Genomic DNA, 27643 nt, shown 5'->3' on the forward strand with positions numbered 1-27643 from the left:
ACACTAAACATAGCAATTCAACATTGGAAATAAATAACACAACTCGACATTTTTGAAGTTAATATCAGTAAATGCTTCAGTTTTGTCAAGGTATGAAAGATTTGGGCTTCCTGAACACGCTTCAATCAACAGAATTGAATTTTAGGGAATTCTCTGCCAATAACTAAAATTGTAAATTTCGAGTGGTACAGAATAATCTCAAGCAACCATGCGCACCCACTTTTATTTATGAGCAATTCTCTGAGATTTCGGTCATTCGATTTTTTTTGTATTTTTTAATCCGGCTGAAACTTTTTTGGTGCCTTCGGTATGCCTAAAGAAGCCATTTTGCATCATTAGTTTGTCCATATAATTTTCCATACAAATTTGGCAGCTGTCCATACAAAAATGATATGTGAAAATTCAAAAATCTTAATCTTTTGAAGGAAATTTTTGATCGATTTTGTGTCTTCGGCAAAGTTGTAGGTATGAATATGGACTACACTGAAAAAAAAATGATACACGGTAAAACAAATTTTGGTGATTTTCAATTTCAATTTTTGTCACTGAAACTTGATTTGCAAAAAAACACTATTTTTATTTTTTTTTTATTTTTTGATATGTTTTCGAGGACATCAAATGCCAACTTTTCAGAAATTTCCAGAATGGGCAAAAAATCTTTGACCGAGTTATGATTTTATGAATCAATACATTTTTTTTTTTTATAAATCGAAATATTGGTCGCAAAAATTTTTTAGTTTCATTTTTTTATGTAAAATAGAATTTGCAATCGATAAGTAATTTAGTGAAATTTTGATAAACACGTGGTGGTGCACGTTCAAGTTATAGCCATTTTTAATGTAACTTTTTTCAAAATAGTCGCAGTTATTGATTTTTTAAAAATGGTGCCCATGTTTGCCCACTTTTGAATAAAATATTTTTGAAAAGCTGAGAAAATTCTCTATATTTTGCTTTTTCGGACTTTATTGATACGACCCTTAGTTGCTGAGATACTACCTTGCAAAGGTTTAAAAACAGGAAAATTGATGTTTTCTAAGTCTCACCCAAACAACCCACCATTTTCTAATGTCGATTTCTCAGCAACTAATGGTCCGATTTACAATGTTAAAATATGAAACATTCGTGAAATTTTCCGATCTCTTCGAAAAAAATATTTCAATTTTTTTGAATCAAGACTAACATTTCAAAAGGGTCAAACGTTCACATTTATTGAAAATCAAGTTCGTTTCCAAGGATACTAGATGACACCAGAATAAAAACAGCTTCTTAATTTTTTTAACTTTCATTTTTTAAAGGGTTAAAATTGATGAAAATAAACACTGTTGTGCATGTTTCTATTGTGGAATTGTCTCAGGAACACGAATATGATAAAATTATCACCAGAAAATGGGATCTAAGGGGTCCCCCGAGCAAAAACCGAAAAATTCACTAAAAGTAAAAGTGTCTCTTTAATATGTTAAACTGCCTTACCCAAAGCGTTCTCAGTCTCAGATGGTAGTCCCAGATGTCCCCTACAAGCTGCAGGTCGAACCAAGTTGATATCTGGATGGAACACTTTTTTATTTGAGTTTGAAAATTATGCTATTTTTTCACTAAAATGCCAATTACTCCCCTTAAATTTAACCAATTGGGGTGTTTCTCCCTGCCCTGCCCTGCCCTTTCAGATGCATTTTGAATTTTGGAATTGTATAGAATTTTGCCAAAGTTATAGCATTTTTAAGATTTTTGACGTTTTTGAACCTTCAAACTTTGTGTCCCGATTTGCTCTACTTACCGTTGAATTAGGGTGCTCATATTTTGGCCAGATGCTTGTTTTATATGTACAAACAACCCCTGAAAATTTCAGGCAGATTGGTGAGGTCGATGCGAGATGGGTATGCTTTGCTCGTGGACTCGCTCTTAAGATTATGCCCGAATTTACAATTTTATTTATTGGCAGAGAATTCACTAACATTCAATTCTGTCAATTACAGCGTGTTCAGGGAACCCATATCTATCATACCTTGACAAAACTGAAGCGTTACTGACATCAACTTCAAAACTGTCGAGCTACGTAATTGGAATTGAGTCTCAGTTTAATTTAGAAATCCTAAAATCCAGTTTTAAAAAATATTTGAGGAAAAACATTGGAAAAACAATTTTTGTAGTTTTTTGCTTTCTGGGCGTATTTGAAACCGCCTCGAGTCAGGGGTTTTCAAAATCACCCAAAAAGCAAAAAATTAAAAAAAATGGTTTATTGGAACTTTTCAAATACACTCCAGAAATAAGATGTTCTGTGTCAGAACCAAAAAAAATAGTTAAAACTGGAACCAACTAGACAAACAATAGAATTCAATCATTTCAATCCTTTTATGTATTTGCTGTGTCCTCCTCATTGCACAATATTGTTTTATGGGGCCTCACGATATTGCTAGTGTTTTTTTTTTCGCTCTTATTTTTTCCCAAAAGCTTATTGAAAACACAGACTCGCTTTTGCCACAGTCATCATGATTTTTTTCCCAGCAGAATTTTTCCCGCTCGTGTGTTTGCATTCTGCAATTTTTCATCTTTTCCTGGGTGTGTGTGCGCTTGACAGGCATCCGCGTCGTTGCTCTCCAGAGCGAAGGGTAAAACGGGCAACTTCTGCACACTCCTTCATCTTGGAGCAACAATTGCCCAATCACCCTACACACACTTCTTCTTCTTCTTTCTTCTCGTCAGTCAGCCACTCTTCAGAACGCAGAGCTGTCGACTTTTAGTTCGTTCATCTTTTGCTGCTGCTTTTCAAACTGTTTTGGTGTCTTTTTTTCTGAAGAGTGGAAAATATTAGGAAGAGGAAGAGGAATAAGTGGAAAATGCAATGCTTTGAATTTTCCGAATGCTGATGTTTGCTACTCGCTCGCTCGTTCTCTCTCGAAACCATAAATAATGTTCTTTGTCCGGGACGGGGAGGAATGATATTCGCTTGTGAGTTTGATGGACGGGAAAAACAGCATTAGAATTTGGCCTCTGCTCTTGACGTAAGATGATGTTGTTATTCTTCCATATATTTTTATTTGGGGTTTTGACTGCTCAGAAACTAGCTTTAAATTATACTCATTTTTTTCTAAGAATAAAGAAAATTTCTGCCCGTCTTGGGAACAAGCGTCTGGCACGCACCGATCATAATTGAAAAACTTTTTAGACTAATCAATAAACGGCCAAAGTTTATCTCGGTTGGTATCTCTTTTGCGAGACTAACACAACAAGCACAACGCCAGGAAGGCAGGGCCCACACATCTTTGCTAAACTTAACCGGCATGCAGCTGGAGCAAGCTTCCTGTGTCGATGAAACTCACATTAGTTTAACTTTGGACAAAAGTTTTAATTGCTACGCGCGGAAGATAAATCCCTTCTGGCCAATCAAGATTACTGTTTGTGTTTTTGATTTTTCAAAGTTTTGTTACTAATTTATTTAAACTGTTGAATCAACACGTAACATTTGCAAATTTCAAAAAAAAACCTATTTTCAGGAATTAAAATAAGGCTGGTACAAATATTTTTAAAAGTTTTCGACCCCCCCCCCCCCCTTAAAAATTGGCCCGAAAAATCAGGGGGCAAAAAAAATAATTTTACAATAAACTTCAAAATTTCAATGAAAATTCAAGTGCAACCAGCTGTTATCAAATTAAAATACATTCTCCTGCGTTTAAAATCATTTTTAGCATGTTTGGGTTTAAGAAATATTTTTAAAAGTTTTTGAAAATTTTCGATGCAAAATCTTTTTTTTTCGATACAATTTTTGTTTTTGTCAGATCTTAGATTTTTTGAAAACTAATGATTGCAAAACAACTGAACTAGGGGAAATATACCTATTCTCAGCCTATTAAGCCACGACTCTTGATTTATTTAAGAATTTCTAAGCAATTTTCAATTAAATCATCAAGTTTCTATGTTCATTAGAAAGAGCAACTCTTTCTGAACATTTTAGTATAAAGTAATATGAACTTCAGTTATTTAATCTATTTTTAAAATCATTTTTAATTCACTCCATCAAATTTGTATATTCAGCCTAATCAACCTATTATAATCACTCCCAGATACCTATTCTAATCAACGCCTTTTTAGCACCACTACAAAGAAAATGTGCATGAAAGCAATAATTTCGAATTGCAAAGGGCCTGTGAAAACTGAGACAGTTTTTAAATTTGTTTTCAAAATGACCGTTATTTTGAAAATAATAAACGCTATATTTTTATCCAAAATCAAGCAGCGTAGTTTTATCAGAACTGCAGTCTGGGGTAAAAAGGGACAAAAATGACTAGATTTATATGCATTTTAATATAAATTACAAAAAGAGCATGGAAATATACCCAAATACTATAAAAGCGAATTTTCAGAAAATCAATTCAAAAGGTCCATATTTATGAGGGTTGAAGGATTCCGATCTTTTTGAACAGCTGAAATCGGACACAGCCGCAGCAATTAAAACAATGGAAATCGTTCTAACCACTTGTTTGAAAATAACACCTTGATGCCCATGTTCAAGAAAAGATTGAATATGCTGTACAAAATTAATTTTTTTTTATAAGTGCTTGGGAGTATACTGCCATAATTGTTACATGTAGTTTTTGAGGATTTTGAGTTTTTGACATTTTTATGTTTAGTTCAACGTATACTTAAAGAAAAAGACACAAAATCTAGTACTTTATTCGCAAACCCATTAAAAACAATATCAAGTCTGCCCAATCGTTGTACTTCTACGCAAAATTGTCCCACCAAGTATTTTTTTTTTCGCAAAATCATCGGGGGTCAAGGGAGTGAGATTGGGTCATTCAAATTTTCAAAAATTTTAGTATTTAAAAAAAGAAATACGGTATTTTATACAATTATTAGTGTTTCATAACAAAACTAAAGTGGTGTTAAAATCTTTACATATACAATTTTGTATAATTTTAATTGCATTGCAAATTATGGAAAAGCAAGTGTTTTTTTAAATACGGTGTTTTGTAAAAAGAATAAGTGTTTTGCACTGAAATATCTAAATATCTGAAATATTTGACCGAGCCACGTAGCCCAGTGGTAACGCTTCCGCCTCGTAAGCGGTAGAACGGGGTTCAAATCCCGACTCGGACCAACACAACTGGTGATCTTTTCCCTTCTGGAATCGATTGCTTAGTAAAGGGAAGGTAGTGTATCGTCACAAACTGGACCTTATCACGACACCTTAGGGAGGCGACCTATGGAATGTTAACATTAACCTTAACATGTTAACATTAAGTTGAGAATGAAACTGCCACTGAATCCGCTTTGTAAATGCCGGCCCCGATACTCTTCAAGGGTGTTCCCCTCAGGAACTGGGAAAGATTTACTTTTTTTTACTTTTACTGAAATATCGAATGCATTTAAAATCTATTCCAAATTTTTGGCCTCGGGTTTGGTTTTGGTTTGGTCTAAGCACTAAGCATATTCCCAAAAAAAAAAATTAGAAAATTTTAAGAAATTTTTTGTGAGGTGTTAAAATTTCTACAAAATAGGCCTAATGTTAAGTTTAGGTTTTTTTTATAAATTTAAAAAAAAACATGTTAATTTATAAACCATTTGATTTCTGAAAAATAATAAGTTGATTTTTGTTTCATTTTTTGTCTGATCTAGAAAAAAAAAACTTAAATTTTGGAATGGAATTTTTAGATCTCGACAAGAATGAAAACATTTCCTTACATTTTGAAAACACTTATATTACAAAAAACGTGTAACGTGAAATCGGTGCAAAATAACTTGTATTTTCTCTTATATATTATAATTAAAATTTTGGTTTAACATACACAGAAAAAAAGTTTAATTTAAGAAGGTTGAAAATTTGATTGGTTGAATATTACCTCTTTTTTGAGTAACTTTTTGACACAAAATCACTCACCATTAAATTACCGTAATTTTTTTACTTTGTATAAATACATAGTTGTTAAAATGTTTTATTTTTTAGATTTTTATAAAAACACAGTGATAAAATCGCCTCCCATACACTACAGCTCAAAAGTTAGTTTAATCATATTATTTAGGAAAATTCGGAAATAATTGAGCACATTAAGTTTGTCAAAATCGACTTAAGAAGAAAAAAACAATTGAATAAATATTGTATTTTATTTTGTTACACCTTTTATCATTAGGCATAACCTAAAACTTTGCAAAAGATACCAAAGAAATTGGAAAATACAGCATCTTTGCTTGATCATCTCCTAAAATTAAATGGAAATTTGCATGGAAGAAAGAATTTTACATTTTGCAATACAAACAATAAAATCTGAATTATTTCTACGAAAAGCTAGAAAAATGCAATTCCGAAAAATACAATCCATACTCGATTATTTGAAGTTTCGATTATCTGAAGTTCGATTATCTAAAGGGGAACTTAGGATAAATTAATCACGAGCAAAAAAAATGTTCGTATTTTTTTATTTTTCACGTTTAACAATTATCAAATTTAAGTTCTGCGACATCATTTTAGTAAAATTTGTTTATCCGAAAGGTCATCTGGACTTCAACTTCCACTTAGCGTTTTCAAAAGATTTAAACCCAACAAATATCTAATCAAACTTTCCCTTTTTTTCTCTTCCAGGTCCGGGCCATGGAGCAACGACTGTGTGACTGGCCCAAGTCACAAGCAATAACTGGGCCAGCCGGAAGTGCGAGCACAAGCGGCGGCGTTGGTGCCAGCAGTAGTGGCAGCGCCAAACCGTCCGGAAGTGGCACGGAACCTCCGGCCAAAATCGTCCAGCTCGAAACAGCCGTCGAGGAGCAGAAACAGCTGCGACTGCAGGACGCCCGCCAGGTTGGAGCGAAAGCGGCGAAGATTAAGGAGTGGGTCACGAACAAACTCCGCGAGCTTGAAGAGCAGAACCAGCTGCTACGGGAGCAGAACATCAAGTGCAATCAACAGTTAGAGCTATTAAGGAACCACATCGCCACCCAAAGCAGTAGACATAGTATACAGCAACCGGTTAGATCTAGTTTAAGCTTAGACGTACAGGACTATAAGCGACGCAGCGGCCGGCGGCGGAGCGAATCGTTGGATCCCCCGGAGCACCGGTCCCTGCTGGCGTCGTCTACGGTGCACCATCACCGGCGGAACCTCTCGATGGAACCTCAGGAATTAGCTAGAGATTTAGCGGCCGCCGTCGACGGCCTTAGCCTCACACCCCTTAATGCGGGTGGTGGAGCGGGAGCTGGCGGAAGTGGCCATCATCACCACAACCACCATCACCACCACGCACACCCTCATCCGCACCCTCACCAGCCGAGTCCCACGTCAGACGTGGACGCCGCGCACGACTACGCGGAGATTTATACGCCCTCGCGGGAGAAGGCGCCCACGTGGTTGAAGGGCCTGCCCAGTGGGGGCTCTAGTACGACCACCTCGGACTCGGTTGCCGATCTGGGAGGGACGGCACGTCCGCCGACACCTCCACTGCACCGGTTTCCCAGCTGGGAGGCCAAAATTTACCAGGTTTGTAGCTTTTTGTCTCATGGAATTGGGCTGTGTTTGAAGTTAACGCAATTTTAGGTGGCCAACGATGGCCTCGCCGGGGACGAGAACGAATCTCAGGACCAGGAGTCCGGATCCGGCATGACGTCCAGCGTCGGAGTCAACTCCCGCTCGCAGACCGTGTCCGGTGGATACTGTGATATTAGTGTACCGGTTTACGCCACCGTTAAAGGGGTGAGATTCGTCAACGATCCTTGAGGTTGGTTGAAGATTGCTGAACTTTTGTATTTTTTTTTCTTTCGCAGCGTGCCTCCCAGATCCGGTCGATGCCGTTTACGGGCGACTCCAGCGACGACAGCAGCGACGGCGAGGATCATGGTGCCATCATGACATGTGCCACGTCCACCCACAACTCGCACAACTCGACCAGCACGGACAACACCGAGACGAGCACGTCCGGCAGTGCCTCTAGTCCCTCGAAGAGTCTCAAAACCTCCTCTAGTCTGAGCCCGGCCAAGCGGTCCGGCTCCGAAAGTCCAAAGAACAAAACGCGAGGTAGGTGATCGAGGAAGTTATTTTGGAAATTTGCTTCTTTACCGCTAACATTGGCTTTTGAACACCACTAACACACTCTATCCACCGATTAATAATCCCGAGTTAATCTGCCGCAAAATCCTCCCTTCACGCTTCAGATCGAAATTGTAAGCTAGATATTCCTGCTTAGTGTTGCGTTTTGCCCCCTAATTTTCAAGATCCTTGGTTTGGTTCGCTGGGTCTCCATTAGCTTAGCAGAGTGATCTCTATATTCCAAAACCACAAATAAATAATTTTAATTAATTTTCTCTTTATTTCCCACCCATTTCGTCACAATTGTCGCTCATTCGAACGCTGAAACACACACCAACTTCCTTCTTCCCGAAACAATCCTCCCACACAACACCAAAAAAAAAACACGCCATCTGCCGAAACCCCCCCATCAAATCGTAAAGTAATTTCAGAAATGTCCTTTGAATCAGGGCTTTCGGACGATTACGCGATACCGCCGGACGCGGTCTCGACGGTGGAGAACACCTGCATGGACGCGTCGATGCCGTCCCTGCTGATGCGCACCTCGTACGCCGATTCCCCGAAGAAGATGGAGACGCTCGAGAAGGTAGGTTACGATTACGGAACGAGGCTTGTCTGACCGGAGACAGTGAGCAAGAGAGCAACTCTCTTTTTTCAGGATTTCTCTTGATTCAGTTCGCTCTAGTTACAGAACACAAGAGAGAGAGGAACAGGAGAAACCGAGAGGAATCAGATTTGCTCCACAGAGTAAGACAGAGTTCGCACTGCCTCTTGATTTTTGGTTCAACTTGGTGGTACATCGCAGGTACATCGCACGCCTGCTACCAGCAAACCTTATGGAGCCAAACAATGAAATGACAGTTCGTCGGACTGGTCACTCTGGGTTTACTCTGTGTTTGCTCTTTTACACCCTTACCAAAAATCATGATTTTTTGAGTTCCAAATCCCACTTTTCATACGATTTTTTGAGTTCAGGTACTACAACCATAAAAATGGTTATATGGGTTGAACTGAAAAATTCGTATGAAAAGTGGGATTTGGAACTCAAAAAATCATGATTTTTGGTAAGGGTGTAAAAGATTTTTGGTAAGGGTGTACTCACTCTCATGCCGCTTGGACTTTTGCAAACATAGCAGTCGAGTCTCTCATCGATAAAATCTGCGTACAACTTCGGTATCTTGTCACAGCTGGAAAAAAATTTGTTCTAAACTGCACCAAAGCTCCCAACTGCTTCAGATTGTTTTCAACTTCTGACCGTTTGCCAAGCGAAAGTGGATTTATCCTGGATTTTATACGCGTAGAACTTCAAGTTGATGCAGCGCACTCATTGTTGTTGTTGTTGGGCAGCTTTGACAGCTGATGTCAACAAAGTTGACCACACTAGGAAAAGTTTACATTTAAAACTTGTGACTTTTGACAATCAATCTGCGTTAAAATTCAGAAAACATCCAGAGTTTTTTTTGAAAAGGACCAATAAACTATTGTCTTTCATATGTTTATAGGACCTATTCAAAAAAAACTCTAGACATAAACAAGATCATTGTTGTTGTTGTGAGATCACACTGGGAAAAGTTGACACTTTAAATTCAAACGACTCGATTTCCGTTCAAGGTCGGCCACCTGGCCAAGCTCGGCGGCAAGCTGAAAACGTGGCGCAAGCGGTGGTTCGTGCTGAAGAACGGCCAGCTCACGTATTGGAAGAGCCAGCACGACGTGCACCGGAAGCCCCAGGGGACGATCGCGCTGGACGAGGCCTGCCGGATAAACCGGGCCGAGGGCGCGTCCACGTTCGAGATCGACACCGGCAAGAAGGTGTACTACCTGACGGCCGACTCGAACGCCACCATGGACGACTGGATCCGGGTGCTGCAGAACGTGCAGCGGCGGAACGCCACCAAGCTGCTGCTCAGCCGGGACGACCAGAAGCCGACGGTGCAGGGCTGGGTCACGAAGGTGAAGAACGGGCACGCGAAAAAGTGCTGGTGCGTCCTGCTGGGCAAGATGTTCCTGTACTTTAAGGCGCCCGGGGAAACGGTGAGTCACGCGTGTGGATTGAAATTTGAAGAACGTCGTAAGATCTGATTGTTTACTTGCAGAACCCACTGGGACAGATCAACATGCGGGACGCCCGGGTCGACGAGGTGGAACACGTGTCCGATTCCGACTCGGAGGAGCGCGAAGATCAGGCCCAGAGCCAGGCGCGACTTACCGTGGCCATCTACCCCCAGCATCAGGGAGTGGTGAGTTGTTGGAGTTTGGAGAACCTGGAATCAGTCTTATCAGGAGTTTGAACGCTTCCAGGGTCCAACGTATCTAATTCTGCCGGGCAAGCAAGAACGGGACAACTGGTTGTACCATCTGACGGTCGTTTCCGGTGGAGGTCCGAACGCTGGAACGCAGTACGAGCAGCTCATCCAGAAGCTGATGGAAACCGACGGCGATCCGAGTATGATAACAACCATTTTGACGTTTCTCAGACACTAATTTCCTCAAATCTCTTCAGATTGCGTCCTGTGGCGACATCCGATCCTGCTCCACACCAAGGACAACATAACCTCACCCCTGACTTCACTACATTCCGAGACGCTGCAGTCGGAAGCGATCAAGCTGTTCAAGGTACCGACCCCCTCTTTCAAGTTCGAAGGCACGGTTCTCACTCTTTCTCACACGTCTTGCAGAGTTGCCAACTGTTTATGTCGGTGGCGGTGAACCAGCCCGGCATCGACTACCACGTCGTGCTGGCCCAGAACGCGCTCCAGCAAGCGCTGGACATGGTGGAGCTCCAGTCGGAGCTGATCTGCACGCTGGTGAAGCAAACGTCGCGCCACACCGGCCAGAAGCTCGGCGTGGGGGTCCAGGTAAACAAGAAACTGGGCATTCCGGCTCGTGTAAGTTGCTGGCAAACGAAGGCGAGGGGAACGCGTAACCGTACTGCTACGTGCTTCTTCTTGATTCTTTGCTTTTTTACTTAACATTATTAGTGTCCTAGACAGTTTTTTAAATCATCATTAGAGTAACTTTGGTTAACTAACATTATTCAGTATTTTTAGTTGGTCATCCCATCCCATCAGCATCCCAGAAAGCAACACACCACTGATTGGCTGCGAGCACCAAATTGGCATGACTTTAATCTGTTCTGATTGGATGTAGTTGAATTTATTAGCTAATTAGATTTGCAAAATTTAAAAAATCGAAAGCGTGTGACATTTCTAACAAAGAAATGACACACACTGATCCAAATTTACCCCACAAAATCGATCTCCATCCCAAAGACCTCAACTTGTTTCTCTTTTGGTTTGCAAATGCTGCAAGAAATTTCAGCGTAAAAAAAACTTGTAGCGATTCCCCTCCTAACGTCCGAAGCTCTTTCTCAAGAGTGCTAATCGAACCATCTGTACACGAGTAGGTGTCCGAAAGGTTTAACAAGATATCTGAAAAAAAGGTCTAACTAAATGGTTTTGCCGCGTACTTGCAGAACTGTCAAAATTTTGCTTGAAGAGAAATGCTCTCTTCGACAAAACGTCATTCTCGCATTTTTTTTATTCTCCTCTCTTTTCTACTTTCGCGAGAGCGAGCGAATCACATAACAAAGAAGGAGAGAGAGTTAACGTTAAAAGTACGAGTATGCGATTCTGTCGGAGAGAAGTTTTTTCCTAATTCTGCAAGTAGAAGGAGAAAACCTTACAACAGCGTACTTGCATGCTAACATCTCACCATTAGACATTCGGTGCACCCTTAAAACTGTAAAACCTGTCTCTTTTTCACCTTCTCTCTTAAATGTGCTTTCTCTGCTTAATAATTTTAGTTTCACTGTTTTTATTTATTTATTTTAAGTTACATTCTCAAATGATTCAGTGACTTTAAGTTTGAAATAAAATTAAAACCCGAAGCCGCCAGAGAACTGTCAAAACATCAACTTGCACTCGCATAAAACGACACGTTAAAATCAAGTAAACTGCGACGCGAATGATTCTAACGGCCCACTATGTTTGAACTCTCTTTCTACTTCACTCACTCTCGCTCTCTACGTGTGCATCTAAGTCTAAATCAATCGACACAAGTCGTAATTTCGAGCGCGATTCTATTTTAAGTGACCCCGTCTAGCCGGAACGAATTAGCTGTCGTCAGCTTTTAATTGTTTAGACTTCGGAAAAAAAATCAGCATGATTATTCGACACTTAATTTTTATTGAAATTATTTAATCGTCGTTCTCTTAGTTGTTTTCTATTTAGTTGTAGATGCCGTGTTCAGCCGTCTATTTAAACTTTCCATACTTTCATGACAGAAAATGATCACCAAATAGCCCATCAATCTAGTATTTTTTGAATAGAAAAAAAAGTGTAACTCAATTCACACGCTCAAATTATAGATCTAAACATATCTGCAATAGTCTAGAAAATTAAATATACAACCACAAAAAAGTGAATTCAAAAACTAGCAATTTCATTAACCAGTATAAATTTCGACGTTTCTCTTTCTCTTTCTAATAACCGCCTATTTAAACAAAATACATCTCAAAACCAACCATCAAACAAAACAAATCAAACACAATAGCAATTGCTACTTTGTGCAACGCAGAGTTTATTCACTTGCGATACGCAACAAGGCAATTCCACCCAAGCGAATGGGAGCTCCCCAACTTCCATTCAGGTAGGATGGTTTTCTTATTTTATTCATCTTTCGTTTATCTATTGTTTTTCTTCTCTACCTTTAATTTCACAAGGTTTTTTCCGTTTTTCCTCCTGATTTCCAATTTGGTTGAACTTGTTTGCGTTCCGGCAACCGCTGCTAACAAAATTTCCCATTTTTTCCGACATTCACACCCACACACGCCCTTTGATTGTAGCTTAAAATTTAACAACTAACCCACAGAAAAAGTACAAGTAGTGTTGTCTAACATTAACAAGAATTGGTATTTTCGTTGGGATATAAAAAAAACACGATTTGAAACTAACCACCAACATTTGATTCGCTTTTCACCCGTTTTGTCGAAAAAAAAAAACAAATAAAATCACGACCACCTCTCTATTGTTTGAGTTTATCTTCTCCTATTTATCAAAGTAGCCAACCGTATTGAAGTGATCCTTTCCAAACTAATCAATGTATTCGCTATTCGATTCTTGTCCGAAATCTTTCCAAACAAAAAAAAATCAAAAATCATAGGCTCCTACGGTTCCGCCCATCGACTGCAAGTCGAACCCGCCCGCCTACACCTTCATCCAGGGCTGGCAGCTGCTGTCGCTAGCCGTGTCGCTGTTTGTGCCAAAGAATAGTCGGTAAGTGGATTTTTATTTCAGTGTGGGAATTATCTCGAAATTTCATGTATTTTACTGGCAAACTAAACTAAACTAATACGATAAACGAAATCTCTCGCGAATCTCAAGAAATTCAAAAAATGTAGAACTCTACAAAATTTATAAAATGATAATAAAATAATAAAATATTATACATTTCATAAATTTAAAAAAAATCATTAATTTAATTAATTTATTAAAATTTATAAAAATTCATAAAAATAAAAAAAATCATATTTTTTTTAAAATTACTGAAAATTCACAAAAAAATATATATAAATTTATAAAAAAATCCTAAAGATCATAAAAATTCATAAATATTCATAAAAATTTACAAAAAGTCAAACATAAAAAAATTTAATAAATTCATAAAAAAAATCATAAAAATTCTTTAAAATTCATAAAAAATTATATAAAATCATAAAAAACATTAATATTTATTAAAATTTATAAAAATTCATCATAAATTTCATAAATTTAATAAATTTCATAAATTTCATAAATTTCATAAATTTCATAAATTTCATAAATTTCATAAATTTCATAAATTTCATAAATTTCATACATTTCATAAATTTCATAAATTTCATAAATTTCATAAATTTCATAAATTTCATAAATTTCATAAATTTCATAAATTTCATAAATTTCATAAATTTCATAAATTTCATAAATTTCATAAATTTCAAATGTTTCATAAATTTCATAAATTTAATTAAATTGATAAAATTGATAAAATTGATAAAATTGATAAAATTGATAAAATTGATAAAATTGATAAAATTTATAAAATTGATAAAATTGATAAAATTGATAAAATTTATAAAATTTATAAAATGGATTAAATTGATAAAATTGATAAAATTGATAAAATTGATAAAATTGATAAAATTGATAAAATTGATAAAATTGATAAAATTGATAAAATTGATAAAATTGATAAAATTGATAAAATTGATAAAATTGATAAAATTGATAAAATTGATAAAATTGATAAAATTGATAAAATTGATAAAATTGATAAAATTGATAAAATTGATAAAATTGATAAAATTGAAAAAATGATAAAATTGATAAAATTGATAAAATTGATAAAATTGATAAAATTGATAAAATTGATAAAATTGATAAAATTGATAAAATTGATAAAATTGATAAAATTGATAAAATTGATAACATTGATAAAATTGATAAAATTGATAAAATTGATAACATTGATAAAATTGATAAAATTGATAAAATTGATAAAATTGATAAAATTGATAAAATTGATAAAATTGATAAAATTGATAAAATTGATAAAATTGATAAAATTGATAAAATTGATAAAATTGATAAAATTGATAAAATTGATAAAATTGATAAAATTGATAAAATTGATAAAATTGATAAAATTGATAAAATTGATAAAATTGATAAAATTGATAAAATTGATAAAATTGATAAAATTGATAAAATTGATAAAATTGATTAAAATTGATAAAATTGATAAAATTGATAAAATTGATAAAATTGATAAAATTGATAAAATTGATAAAATTGATAAAATTGATAAAATTGATAAAATTGATAAAATTGATAAAATTGATAAAATTGATAAAATTGATAAAATTGATAAAATTGATAAAATTGATAAAATTGATAAAATTGATAAAATTGATAAAATTGATAAAATTGATAAAATTGATAAAATTGATAAAATTGATAAAATTGCTAAAATTGCTAAAATTGGTACAATTTCTTAAATTGATAAAATTGCTAAAACTGCTAAAATTGCTGAAATTGCTAAAGTTGCTAAAATTGCTAAAATTGCTAAAATTGATCAAATTGATGAAATTGCTAGAATTGATAAAATTGCAAAATTGGTAAAATTTCTAAAATTGCTAAATTTGCTAAATTTGCTAAATTTGCTTAAATTGCTAAATTTGCTAAAATTGCTAAATTTGCTAAATTTGCTAAATTTGCTAAAATTGCTAAAATTGCTAAAATTGATGAAATTGCTAAAATTGCTAAAATTGATAAAATTGATAAAATTGCAAAAAATGCTAAATTGGATAAAATTGATAAAAAAGTTTAAATTGTTAAAAATGCTAAAATTGCTAAAATTGGTAAAATTGCAAAAATTGATAAAATTGCTAAAACTGCTTAAATTGCTAAAATTGCTGAAATTGCTAAAGTTGCTAAAATTGCTAAAATTGCTAAAATTGATCAAATTGATGAAATTGCTAAAATTGCTAGAATTGCTAGAATTGATAAAATTGCAAAATTGGTAAAATTTCTAAAATTGCTAAATTTGCTAAATTTGCTAAATTTGCTTAAATTGCTAAATTTGCTAAAATTGCTAAATTTGCTAAATTTGCTAAATTTGCTAAATTTGCTTAAATTGCTAAAATTGCTAAAATTGATGAAATTGCTAAAATTGCTAAAATTGATTAAATTGATAAAATTGCAAAAAATGCTAAATTGGATAAAATTGATAAAAAAGTTTAAATTGTTACAATTGCTAAAATTGCTAAAATTGCAAATATTTCGAAAATTGCTAAAATTGCGGAAATAGCTAAATTGGATAATTTATTTTAAAATATTCGTAACATTCGTTAAATTCATAAGATTCATAAAAACAGTTTATTTCATAAAATTCATCAAAAAAAAAATAAAAAACAAAAAAAGTAACAAAAGCCATTTATGAAATTCATAAAATTCAGCTCACAATTCATAATATTTTAACCAGTCTACAAAATCAATTTTATCAAATCTTCAAATCAATTTTTGATTCCCATTTCACAGCCTCCTGTGGTACCTCAAGCTGCACCTGTCGCGGAACGCCGACTCCAAGACCGAGTGCGGCAAGTACGCGGCCTACTGCGAGCGGGCACTGGAGCGCACCATGCAAAACGGTGGCCGCGAAACGAAACCCTCCCGGATGGAGGTGCTGTCGATTCTGCTCAAGAATCCGTACCATCACTCGCTGCCGCACGCCATTCCGGTGCACATGATGAATTCGACCTACCAGGTGGTGTCCTTCGATGGGTCTTCGACGATCGAGGAGTTTCACTCGACGCTGGCGCAGGAGATTGGCTGTCGGGACGGGACGAACGGGTTTACGCTGTTTAGTGACGATCCGATCGAGAAGGACCTGGAGCACTACCTGGACCCGCAGGCGAAGGTGAGAGAGTCGGTTTGAAGGGGGTTTGAGTCTTTACTAAAAATTTGCATTTTTTGTTGCAGCTCTGTGACGTCATTTCCAAGTGGGAGACGGCACTGCGCGAGAAGGGTTCGGGCAAATTTGAAAACTCACGCGTCATCCAGCTGACGTACAAGAACCGGCTGTACTGGAAGCACGCGGCCAAGCTGGAGACGGAGAAGGAGCGGCTGCTGCTGTGCTATCAGATTAATCAGCAAGGTAAGAGAGGGATGAGTGTGGATGCAGGACATTTCGCCAAAAGTAAAAAAATATCGTAAGACCCAAAAAATTAATACAATTTAAAAAGGGTGTGTGCAATGAAATTTCAAATTTTTGTGTAAAAGAAATTGCTTCCGATTTTCGGGCTTTAAAAACTACAAATGATTACAAATAAAATGAATAACTCTTTTGTTTAACAAGTTTTGTTTTATTCCGCAGATTTTCAGCAATTTAAGCAATTTGACAATTTTATAAATTTTAGCAATTTTAGAATTTTGGCAATTTTGTTTTTTTTTGGGCCTTTTCAAACATCAGAGTTGATTTGAAAATTTGGAAAATATTTGTATTCTGAAGCTCGGGAAATTAAACGATACTTAAGTTTTTTTCACATAAGAAATCCTAAGCTTATTTGCTAAATAACTTGAAAATTCAACACTATTTTCATGATGTGGAGAAAACCTCGTTTTGTTTTTGGGTGATTGTTTTTCGAAGGTTGTATCTTAGCAACCATCGGTCCAATCTTCAATATCTTGAAAGCAACCCCATAGAAAATTTTCTGTTCTTTTAGAAAAATATATTTTCAGAGATGGTCAAGCTTGGTTATGACTTTTAAAGGCAAAAACGTTATTATCGAAAAAAACAATATTTAAGAGGATATTTCTTGAAAACGGTGCACGATATCAAAATTTGTGTAAAGTCCTTTTCCATTGCAAAGTTCATTTTACAACCTAAAAATAAAGTCCATAAATTTTTTAAAACTTTTTTCACGCTTTTCAAAACTTTGAAAAATTTGCAACCCTGCCAAACTAGAAAAATTACAGAAGAATTGCAGAAAAATTACAGAAAAACAACAAAAAATACAGAAAAATACAGAAAAGCTACAGAAAAATTACAGGAAATTACAGAAAAAGCTCCCAAAAATAACAACAAAATTACAGAAAAAATATACAAAAATTACAAAAAAAAACATTTTTTAAAAACAGAAATAACAGAAAAAATAAGAATTAAAAAAAAACAAAAATTTAAAAAATACAGAAAATTACAAAATGTTACAAAAAACAGGAAAAATAGTGAAAAATTAAGTTAGTTACAGAAAATTACAGTAAAAATCCAGAAAAATGACACAAAATTCAAAAATATCAACAACAAAATTACAGAAAAATAAAACAGAAAAATTATAAAAATATCTGAAAAATTTGAAGAACAAAAATTACAAAACGATGCCAGTGTGATCGCAAATCATCAAAATTATCAAAATTATCAAAATTATCAAAATTATCAAAATTATTAAAATTATCAAAATTATCAAAATTATCAAAATTATCAAAATTATCAAAATTATCAAAATTATCAAAATTATCAAAATTATCAAAATTATCAAAATTACCAAAATTATCAAAATTATCAAAATTATCAAAATTATCAAAATTATCAAAATTATCAAAATTATCAAAATTATCAAAATTATCAAAATTATCAAAATTATCAAAATTATCAAAATTATCAAAATTATCAAAATTATCAAAATTATCAAAATTATCAAAATTATCAAAATTATCAACATTATCAAAATTATCAAAATTATCAAAATTATCAAAATTATCAAAATTATCAAAATTATCAAAATTATCAAAATTATCAAAATTATCAAAATTATCAAAATTATCAAAATTATCAAAATTATCAAAATTATCAAAATTATCAAAATTATCAACATTATCAAAATTATCAAAATTATCAAAATTATCAAAATTATCAAAATTATCAAAATTATCAAAATTATCAAAATTATCAAAATTATCAAAATTATCAAAATTATCAAAATTATCAAAATTATCAAAATTATCAAAATTATCAAAATTATCAAAATTATCAAAATTATCAAAATTATCAAAATTATCAAAATTATCAAAATTATCAAAATTATCAAAATTATCAAAATTATCAAAATTATCAAAATTATCAAAATTATCAAAATTATCAAAATTATCAAAATTATCAAAATTATCAAAATTATCAAAATTATCAAAATTATCAAAATTATCAAAATTATCAAAATTATCAAAATTATCAAAATTATCAAAATTATCAAAATTATCAAAATTATCAAAATTATCAAAATTATCAAAATTATCAAAATTATCAAAATTATCAGAATTATCAGAATTATCAAAATTATCAAAATTATCAAAATTATCAAAATTATCAAAGTTATCAAAATTATCAAAATTATCAAAATTATCAAAATTATCAAAATTATCAAAATTATCAAAATTATCAAAATTATCAAAATTATCAAAATTTTCAAAATTATCAAAATTATCAAAATTATCAAGATATAAAAAATCTAATCTAATCTAATCTAATTAGACCCTAGCGCAGCCAATCTTTCGAAGGGATCCTGGAGAGTGCCTTAGGTAAGATGACGCCTAGCACTCTTCTTGTCATTTATTAACATTTGCAGTGCGCCATTGCATTAGAATGCATTGAAACATCACAAGCGTTAAAGCGGCCAGGCCTACTGCGTAAAGCCGTATCGCAGAGATGATTCGTAATTGGGTTGAGTTTGAGCACTGAGTGTTCGAACAACAACACAATTCTGAATCGACAGGGGAGGAAGAAGCGTGGGGACACACCACCATACGCTCCGAGATTTGGTTGTATTCGTTGGGAGCACCATGCTAAGAAGGTTTTGGTACTCCGGGACCCTCTGGGATGGGACATTGTATTTCCACGAATGCCCTAGACTCTATAGGGACGTGGCGTTACATCGTGCTGCCACCTGGTTTTTTTAAGCGCAAGAGTGTAAAAGTGCTGAGTCATCGTCTAAAAATAGACGGCGTCCTAGCTCGCCCAGCAAAATTAGGTCGATAAAGTAGTCGGTTTCGATGAGCAAAAGTGGAAAACGTGGTCTAAAAATAGCGACGCCATCCCCCTATTTGCCGTGGTTATAGCGCCACAACTCGCTCTCTGCAACAGTATTCCTAATTCCAGTCCAAGTTACCAAGTCGTCATGGCCTAGTGGTTAGCATTTTTGCTTACCAACCCAAAGGACGGGGGATCGAACCCCGCCTCGAGCGACTTTGTTTTTTCGTTCATATTCATCATTTCAAATTCTGCGTACTTAACTTTCTCGTTGGGAGCAGATGGGAATCGAACCCAGAACCATTCGCTTACAAAGCGAACGCCGTAACCAGTCAGCCACGGCCGCTCCAAAAATTATCAAGATATAAAAAATAACAAAGAACTACACACAATCACAAAAAATGACAAAACTAAAAACAAAAAAAAATTACAGAATTTTTTTTTTTTATTGCAGATATTTACAAAATTCTCCAAAAAATATTAAAATAAAATACAAAAATTACCAAAAATTTCAAAGATTAAAAAAAAAACAAAAGTTATAAAAAAATAAATAAAATACCAAAAATTATAAGTACATAATTACAAATCATCATAAAATTACCAAAAAATACAAAAGAAACCTCAAATAACAAAATTACAAAAATCGCAAATTTTTTGTAAATTTGCAAAAGTTTAAAAAAAAAAAAAAAAAAAAGTTTACATAACATAAATTGCAAAAATTACAAAAAAAAATCTAAATTTTTTAAAGTTACATAAATTAAGAATAATTACAGCAGTAAAGTAGATTTTTAACTAACGAAATTTTCTAATTTCAGTTGTCCAGGGACGCTTCCCGCTGTCCCGCGACCTGGCCCTCGAGCTGTCCTCGCTGATGGCGCAGATCGACATGGGTGACTTTGCGGCGGACAAGGCCAAGACGGTTTCGCTGCAGGCGTTGGACAAGTTCTACCCGTATCGGTACCGGGATGCGTTGACGGCGGACGGCCTGAAGGAGCTTCAGGAGCTGCTGGCGAGCAAGTGGTCCCTGCTGAAGGGTCGTTCCGTGGTGGATTGTGTGAGGATCTATTTGACGTGCGCCCGCAAGTGGCCGTTCTTTGGGGCTACGCTGTTCCAGGCGAAACCGCGACATTCCGACCAGGCGATGGCGTGGCTGGCCGTTTCGGAGGATGCGCTGAGCGTGCTGGAGTTGTCGTCGATGGGTTCGATCGCGCGCTATCCGTACAGCTCGGTGATGACGTTCGGGGGCTGTCAGGACGATTTCATGCTGGTTGTTAGTGCGGAGGACACTTTGGCCGGGAGTCCCGAGCAGAAGCTGCTGTTTGCGATGAGCAAGCCCAAGATATTGGAGATTACGCTGCTGATTGCGGACTACATGAACGCGCTGGGTCACACCCTGCCGGGGACGCCCCAGATGAACACGCTCACGCGGAACGGAAGCCATCGAAGTATTAGGTAATCAGTCTAGAGAGTCGCTCATCGGCAAGCCATCACATAACTCATAACCGCTTCTTTTTTTTTGTCTCGTTCGGTAGATCGCGCGCCATGCCGGGCTCGTGCACCGGAACGCCGGCCCACAACACGCTCAACTCGTCGTCGCATGCCAACACGATCAACACGCACGCCCACAACACGCTCACGTCCCACTCGCACACGCTCAACTCCCACGTCAGCCACACGCTCAGCTCGCACGGCCAGCCGGACATCCTGAAGAGCACGCCGGACCACCAGCGGCGTTAGTTTTTTGTTTTATTGTGTTGACTCATTTCTCGAAAGTTTGATATTATTTCTTTTCTAATTCTAAGTGAATGCTACCAAACTAACGTTTCTTTTCTTTTTTGTTGTGTAAATACAATTTAACGAATAAGTTAAGCGTAATTTGTCAGTGCAAACGCTAAGTCAAATCTCGATCGATTTAGGACGATGCAACTTTTGAGTGCTCTAATTTAGACTTTAAGCTTAATTTCATTCGTACTCTTTTTCCCCTAATGTAAATACTAGAGAAGCTCTTACCAAAACTAACAGAAAACAAAAACTCTCTTCTTCCTAGAAGAATAAGTAAAATAAACGACAGTTTGAACGTGTTTTGTGCGTAAAATGTATGTGTTAACTCAGACTAAAAAAAAACAGTAGGTACTGACAAAAAAGTGAATGAAACAGGAAACATTATACCGCGGAGAGAAGCGAGGGAAATTTTTAGAAAACCAATGTGATTTTTATGCAAAAACTATATTTAAACAACAATAAAACTATACCACAAACCAGCAAAACGAATACCAGTGTAATCGAGCAAAACCAAAACGTTAACTAATCTATATTAGAGCCACACATACGCTATTTTATTGCTGCAACCGAAACCGGAACAAAAACAAAAATATATACACAATCGTTTAGTCGCGCGCTATAATCGATTAGAGCAGAAAAACAAAACAAAGAAACGCAACAGTCGCCATATAATCGTAACAACAAAAAAAAACTCGTTTTCATTTTTTTTTTTTTACTTTCCATTGTGTCACATTGTGAGTAGAGAAGATGCGTGTGTGTATTGGTTTTTTTTGTCAAATTCTCGAAAAAATTGAAAAATCTGTATAATCGCCTACTCCTACTGCGTGAGAAGAAACCAAATTGGAGAAGAAAACAAAATCAAGTGTGAATGTACGAGTACGAATGCCAGACCGTCGGAGGTCATGTCGATAGCGATAACCAGAAATCAAATCAAAGAAATTGAAGATGAATAGAGAGAGAGAATAAAACATCGATAATTGTTTAGAGAGATTGTTTTTCTTGAAATGAATGAAAGAAATCATATTCCTTGCTATAAACTTTGTCCAAAAACAAAGAATCTGGCATTTAGCGGCACAAGTCATGTCGCGTGTCAAGTGTGCGAACTGCAAAGGAAACGAAAAAGATGCTAGCGGTCCCAACAAACTGGCAAAACCGCTAGCATTTTTTTTTCAATTTTTTTTATTTTTTCAATAAAAATGAAAATGACTGCAATTTTTTAACCTACAGGAAGCTTTAACCATTCATTCGCGGTCATTTGATGCCCAGGACAGATTTGGATATCAGAATAACCAAATGAGATTGAATTTGTTAAAAACTGAACTCAAAGCATAACCTTTGATACATCATAGTCATACCTTATGCTACAGTCCAAACTCGTTTATCCGAGGGCCTTGGAAAAAATTTACTTCGAATAAGCTCATCTTCGGATAATCGAATCACGATTCACGATTTTTTTTTTGTCCTCTTTTGGGATTGGAGCCTAAATATGACTATTTTGATCTGGGAATTTATAGTTTAAGATGGCGACCAAAATGGTGGTGGCGAAATATTGATAAAATGCATTTGCTAACCACTCAAATTTGAGTTATCAAGGGTTTTTTTTCATAAATTATTTTTATTAGGTCCTTTTCGTTACTGGAACCTGGTTAGGACCGAGTCGGTTAATCAAGGGTTGCTGAACTCTAATTTGATGTTGATAAATTGGAATTTTATAAAAAAAAATCAAAACTTTTTTAAACAAGCCCCATCACTGCAGAAAAATGCATTTTAGGTTGTTTTCAGTTGATTAAACTTCTATTTTTTGCAATTACGTCTTGAAACAACTTATTTTTCCGGTCATTCTTGAACGGCGAAAAGCCAACTTTTCTGTAAAAAAAATAACAGAATCGAATAGTAACCCTTTTCAAAATAAATGCTGAAAAGTTCTAATGGATGCTGCAGCGACATAAACTTTGAAAAAAATATTTACAGCGTCCTAACATGGCGGCGGAATTTTTTACCATACTTTTCTATAGCTCAAAAGTTGCGGTTTTTGTCTCCTCAAACCGAAAAAATATTAATTTTGTGAAATTTTATTTTTGCCTTCCTCACCTCAATGAGGAAAGGCTATAAAATCACTCGAAAAATGAACTTCTTTATTCGACCTCGTAGACCAACCTTCATGTATACTTATTGACTCTGGATCAAATTCTGAACAAATGTCTGTGCGTGTGTATGTCTGTAAGTCCGTGCACCGAAAAAAATGCACTCGATTATCTCCGGACTGGCTGAACCGATTTGGACCGTTCTGGTCTCATTCGATCCGTCTTGGGGTCCCACAAGACCCTAGTTAATATTATGAAGTTTAGAAAAGTACTTCAAAAGCTTTGCTAAAAAAATCATTTTAGCTAAACTTCGGAAGATTTTAAAAAGGGTGGTTTTTGTAAGAAAACCCGTCATGCATATTGTTAGAAAGGTACCTTTCCAATGCGTTCAAAAGATTGAAGATCTGACAACCCTGTCAAAAGTTATAACCACTTAAATGTTATTTATACACTTTTTAGAGGCCGGACTCACATATTTTGATGAAAAAGTTGTCCGGATCTACCATGTAACCTATCTTTAGATGGGTGATCAAGATATCTTTCCAAAGAATCCAAACCATTGAAAATCTGACAACCCTATCAAACGTTATAAGTATTTGAGTGTTTTTTTTTATTACGCTTTTTTTTTAGGCCGTCCCATATGCATTTTCATCGCTTTTGAGTTATTGATGCAGTTTGGTTCAAAATCGTGTGCTCTTTCAGGAAAGCATACACTCAAAGTAAAAAGTATCATTTTTTCAAGTTCACCCGTCGTCACCTGTTGCGACGAGAAGCGCCGATTCCACTTTGCGAAGATGTGCGAAAAACACCCCTCGTGTGTATGAGGTTATTGTCCGTGATTTACTTTACAATTGTATGTTCTTGACGGTTGCTGTTCTGTGCGACAGAACGAATTAGAGGGAAACCAGCAGCAAACGCTTTTATTTTATTAAATTTGCTTGCTATTTTCGCGCGTACCGTTCATAAGGAAACAACTAGTAAATGAAGGAACGCAATCTGGCAATTTGACGATTTTGGTGGGATATTGTTGGACCAGGACAACCGATTGTTAGATCATTAATTTATACTTAAAAAACATGCTAATAAATGTTTGTAGCTTTTAGCTGATAACCACAAAACTGCTGGCGGCAACAAATCCTTCTCAACATCACCCTTTAAAAGGGTATCGAAAATGTACTGAATTTGACATACCCTTTTAAAAGGGTGACGCCGGGTGAACTTTAAAAAAGGATAGAAAGTATCCTTTTTGAGGATTGAAAGTACCCTTTTGAGGGATACTTCTGACTTTGAGTGTACAACATCCAGTACTTTGTTCTAGAAATCAGGAGGAAATCCAGTTTTTTCGCGAAAACTTAACACGTTTTACTTTTTTTTACTTTATTAAGAAAAACTCTAGAAGTGTTATTTATACACTTTTTTGAGTTTATGTAGTGTATTATTGCGGGCGTTAATAATTAGAGTTCACGCGCGGTGAAACGACCGCAAGATAATGGTCGCATGACAGCCGCATGACAACCGCAGTACAAATTTTTGGCTGTTGTCAAAGGTTGCCTTGAGTTTTCAGCTGACTTTTTGGAAAATATTCAAAACAAACCAAGTTGACAGCCAAATCAACGCAGAATTTCAGTTCAACTTGCTGATTTTTACACTGCGGTAGTTAGGCGGCAATAATCTCCTGTCACTCACAGCGATGGAGAAATGTGATTTTATCTCGCAATAAGCAATATTCACTTTATGAATGTGAGGAAGGCACCAACCACCTAAAGGTGGATTAAGTATCGTTTTTTTACCAACTTTTTTTTCTGAAAAGTCCTCATTAATACCTACCACTTTGCCGGAGACACCGAACCAATTAGAAAATTCGTTCAAAATGTTCTGCTTTTCTAATATTTACTTCCCTTTTTTGTGTCAGCCGACTTCTAGAGAATCGCTCTCATGGTATGTGATAATAACAGTTATTGAAAAGAATGTGTTTTATCGTAATTCAACTTTTATTTAAAAGCTAACTTTTCCAAACTAACCCTCAGCTTGCGAACGACTTTTAAAGAAACTCTCCAACTCTTTCGGGAACAGCGCGAAAAACTTGAACCGACTGCCCATCTGATCCCGTGCGGTCAACATATTGTACCCATCACTCAACCGGTGCCTCTCTTCCTCACTCTTTGCATTCGCCAGCAAAACCTCCAACCGATCCTTCGCCCCGGCCATTTCCAAGAACGAACCCTGATCGATCGGACCCATGGTGAAAATCTGTCCAGTATTTTCACAGAAGCGATTCAGCAGCGAAAAGTCCACGTCCGCGGTTAAATCCGCGCTGCCCGGTTCTTCCAGCGGGTCGTGCAGTTTGTGGTTCTTAAACGCTCGAAACGTGTCTCCCTTTTCGCCCGTGTGGCCATAGTCCACCACGAGTGCGAATCCTCCGGTCGCGTTGAATCGCTGCGCAATCTGCCGAATGATCGATTCGGAATCGAGCGATATTTCAATATGGTCGCGATCCTTTACCAACTCTGGGTAGTTGTTCAATACTAGCTTGAGCATCGGCGTTTCCGCTTTGGACAACACGAAGCGAAGTTTGTCCTTGTTGTCAGAGTCAACATCCACGAGCACCTCCTTCCACACGTTGCCCTGCTTCTGAAACTTGTGAATCGGCAGCGCATCGAAGAACTCATGCGCCAACACGATCGAGAATCCCGCCGGCACGTCCTCCAAATGCCGATACCAAAACACCTTCGTCCCCGCCCTCGTAACTCCAGCACGATAGTAAGCCTTATCGGCGCATTCCTCGCTACTCCGACACAGCAACTCCGCCTGAACCTCACTCAAATGCTCGCTCATCTCAACCAAATGCACCGACAGCCCATCACTGGCCCCAAGCCTCCTGAAGACCCGCAGAACGTCCCGCATCATCGTTCCCTTGCCCGGTCCAAGCTCAATCAGCTGGTACGGCGCCGGACGTCCAAACTTGGTCCACTCGTTCAAACACCATGCGGCCACCAATTCGCCGAAAATCTGGCCAATCTCCGGCGACGTGACAAAGTCTCCCTTACTGCCGAAAACATCGGCCTCGTTCATGTAGTATCCACCGGCGGGGTTCGTAAGCACCTGCTTCATGTACGCCGCTACCGGAATCGGTCCCGTTGCCAGGATGCGAGATTTGAACTCATTCTGCAGGGAAAAGTTGTCGACGCTGGCCGCCGCCTTTGGTGCGAGCTTGCTGGCCGGTGGCAGTGACACGCGACGCACCGGTTTGTAGCAATAACATCTTATTTGATTGAAAATTACACGCGACGCCCGTAGATTCATTATCATTAATTTAAATTCAACAAAACTTAAACATTTAACACTTGCATCACAGTTGTTGATAAATTTGACAACGAGAACTGTCAAACTGATTGTTGGTAAACAAATCGTAAATGTTGCAACAGCTTTTTTGAAGCAAGACTGTGCAACGTTTCTGTTGTTGCGCGACATTGCGACAATATGTTGCACCAGTGATGTTGATGAGATAACAACACGCCACTAATTCAGTATTATTTTAATGAAAGAAAATAATCTAAGAGAATCTCTCTATCGATCTCTCTCTTCTCTCTAAGAAAATCATGAAAATAGCTAGTGCTGAATGTAGACGCATGGTGGATCGACTTATGGACTTATAATCCTGTAAACAACATTTTATTTTTTTTGCTTTTTGGTTGGCTTTGAATACCCCTGACTCAAGGCAGTTTCAAAAACACCCAAAAAGCAAACATTAAAAATGTTGTTTTAAAGACTTTTTCAAAAAAAAAACTTTAGAATGAAATAACACTCCTCTACGAAACAAACCTGAGTGCTTTACCCAAACATTATCGGGGTGTCCAGAAATGGTTTGAAAAACCTAAAAGAATCTTTAAAAAAGACCCACAATAATCACGTAATGTTAGGCTGGTACAAATACAAACAAAAAAATTTCAACCCAGAAAAATCAGGGGGCAATATTTTTTCTGATTTTGAATTTTTGTACCGCAGAAATATTTTTTTGTTTTTGTCAAATCATATATTTTTTTAAAAAACAAAACAACAGAACTAGCGTAAAATGCCTTTTAGAACACAGAACACCCAGAGCCGAGGACAAAAACTTAGAAAAATATTTGCATCGGCGTTATGTTAAAGATTATCATTTAGGTCACCTAGGAAAATTAGAGAGCCTATATGGAGGGGCGAAATGTCA

General features: G+C 36.2%; 2 protein-coding genes across 11 annotated transcripts in view; one reads left to right on the forward strand and one right to left on the reverse strand.

Moving 5' to 3' along the window:
- LOC120414335 (uncharacterized protein CG43867) overlaps positions 1 to 21556 on the forward strand; it is a 309678-nt gene extending 288122 nt beyond the window's left edge. For 2 of the 10 annotated variants that reach the window (XM_039575476.2, XM_039575483.2), the window contains 15 exons: positions 6575 to 7462; positions 7520 to 7675; positions 7747 to 7996; positions 8431 to 8594; positions 9620 to 10042; positions 10105 to 10248; positions 10310 to 10454; positions 10512 to 10624; positions 10687 to 10896; positions 12563 to 12658; positions 13172 to 13284; positions 16090 to 16468; positions 16531 to 16705; positions 20386 to 21022; positions 21103 to 21556. In XM_039575476.2, the coding sequence (XP_039431410.1) occupies positions 6575 to 7462; positions 7520 to 7675; positions 7747 to 7996; positions 8431 to 8594; positions 9620 to 10042; positions 10105 to 10248; positions 10310 to 10454; positions 10512 to 10624; positions 10687 to 10896; positions 12563 to 12658; positions 13172 to 13284; positions 16090 to 16468; positions 16531 to 16705; positions 20386 to 21022; positions 21103 to 21307 (4098 nt within the window). In that variant the 3' untranslated portion in view covers positions 21308 to 21556. The remainder of the gene's footprint in view (positions 1 to 6574; positions 7463 to 7519; positions 7676 to 7746; positions 7997 to 8430; positions 8595 to 9619; positions 10043 to 10104; positions 10249 to 10309; positions 10455 to 10511; positions 10625 to 10686; positions 10897 to 12562; positions 12659 to 13171; positions 13285 to 16089; positions 16469 to 16530; positions 16706 to 20385; positions 21023 to 21102) is intronic. The other 8 variants (XM_039575477.2, XM_039575478.2, XM_039575479.2 and 5 more) reach the window with 8 other exon arrangements.
- A 3863-nt stretch (positions 21557 to 25419) lies between these two features.
- LOC120414360 (protein arginine methyltransferase NDUFAF7 homolog, mitochondrial) lies at positions 25420 to 26797 on the reverse strand. Its single transcript, XM_039575522.2, has one exon. It carries the CDS (start codon positions 26743 to 26745, stop codon positions 25453 to 25455), a length of 1293 nt encoding a protein of 430 aa, XP_039431456.1. The 5' UTR covers positions 26746 to 26797; the 3' UTR covers positions 25420 to 25452.
- Between the last annotated feature and the right edge of the window lie 846 nt (positions 26798 to 27643).

This window comes from Culex pipiens, chromosome 3, assembly GCF_016801865.2.
Source record: "Culex pipiens pallens isolate TS chromosome 3, TS_CPP_V2, whole genome shotgun sequence".
Lineage (NCBI taxonomy): Eukaryota > Metazoa > Arthropoda > Insecta > Diptera > Culicidae > Culex > Culex pipiens.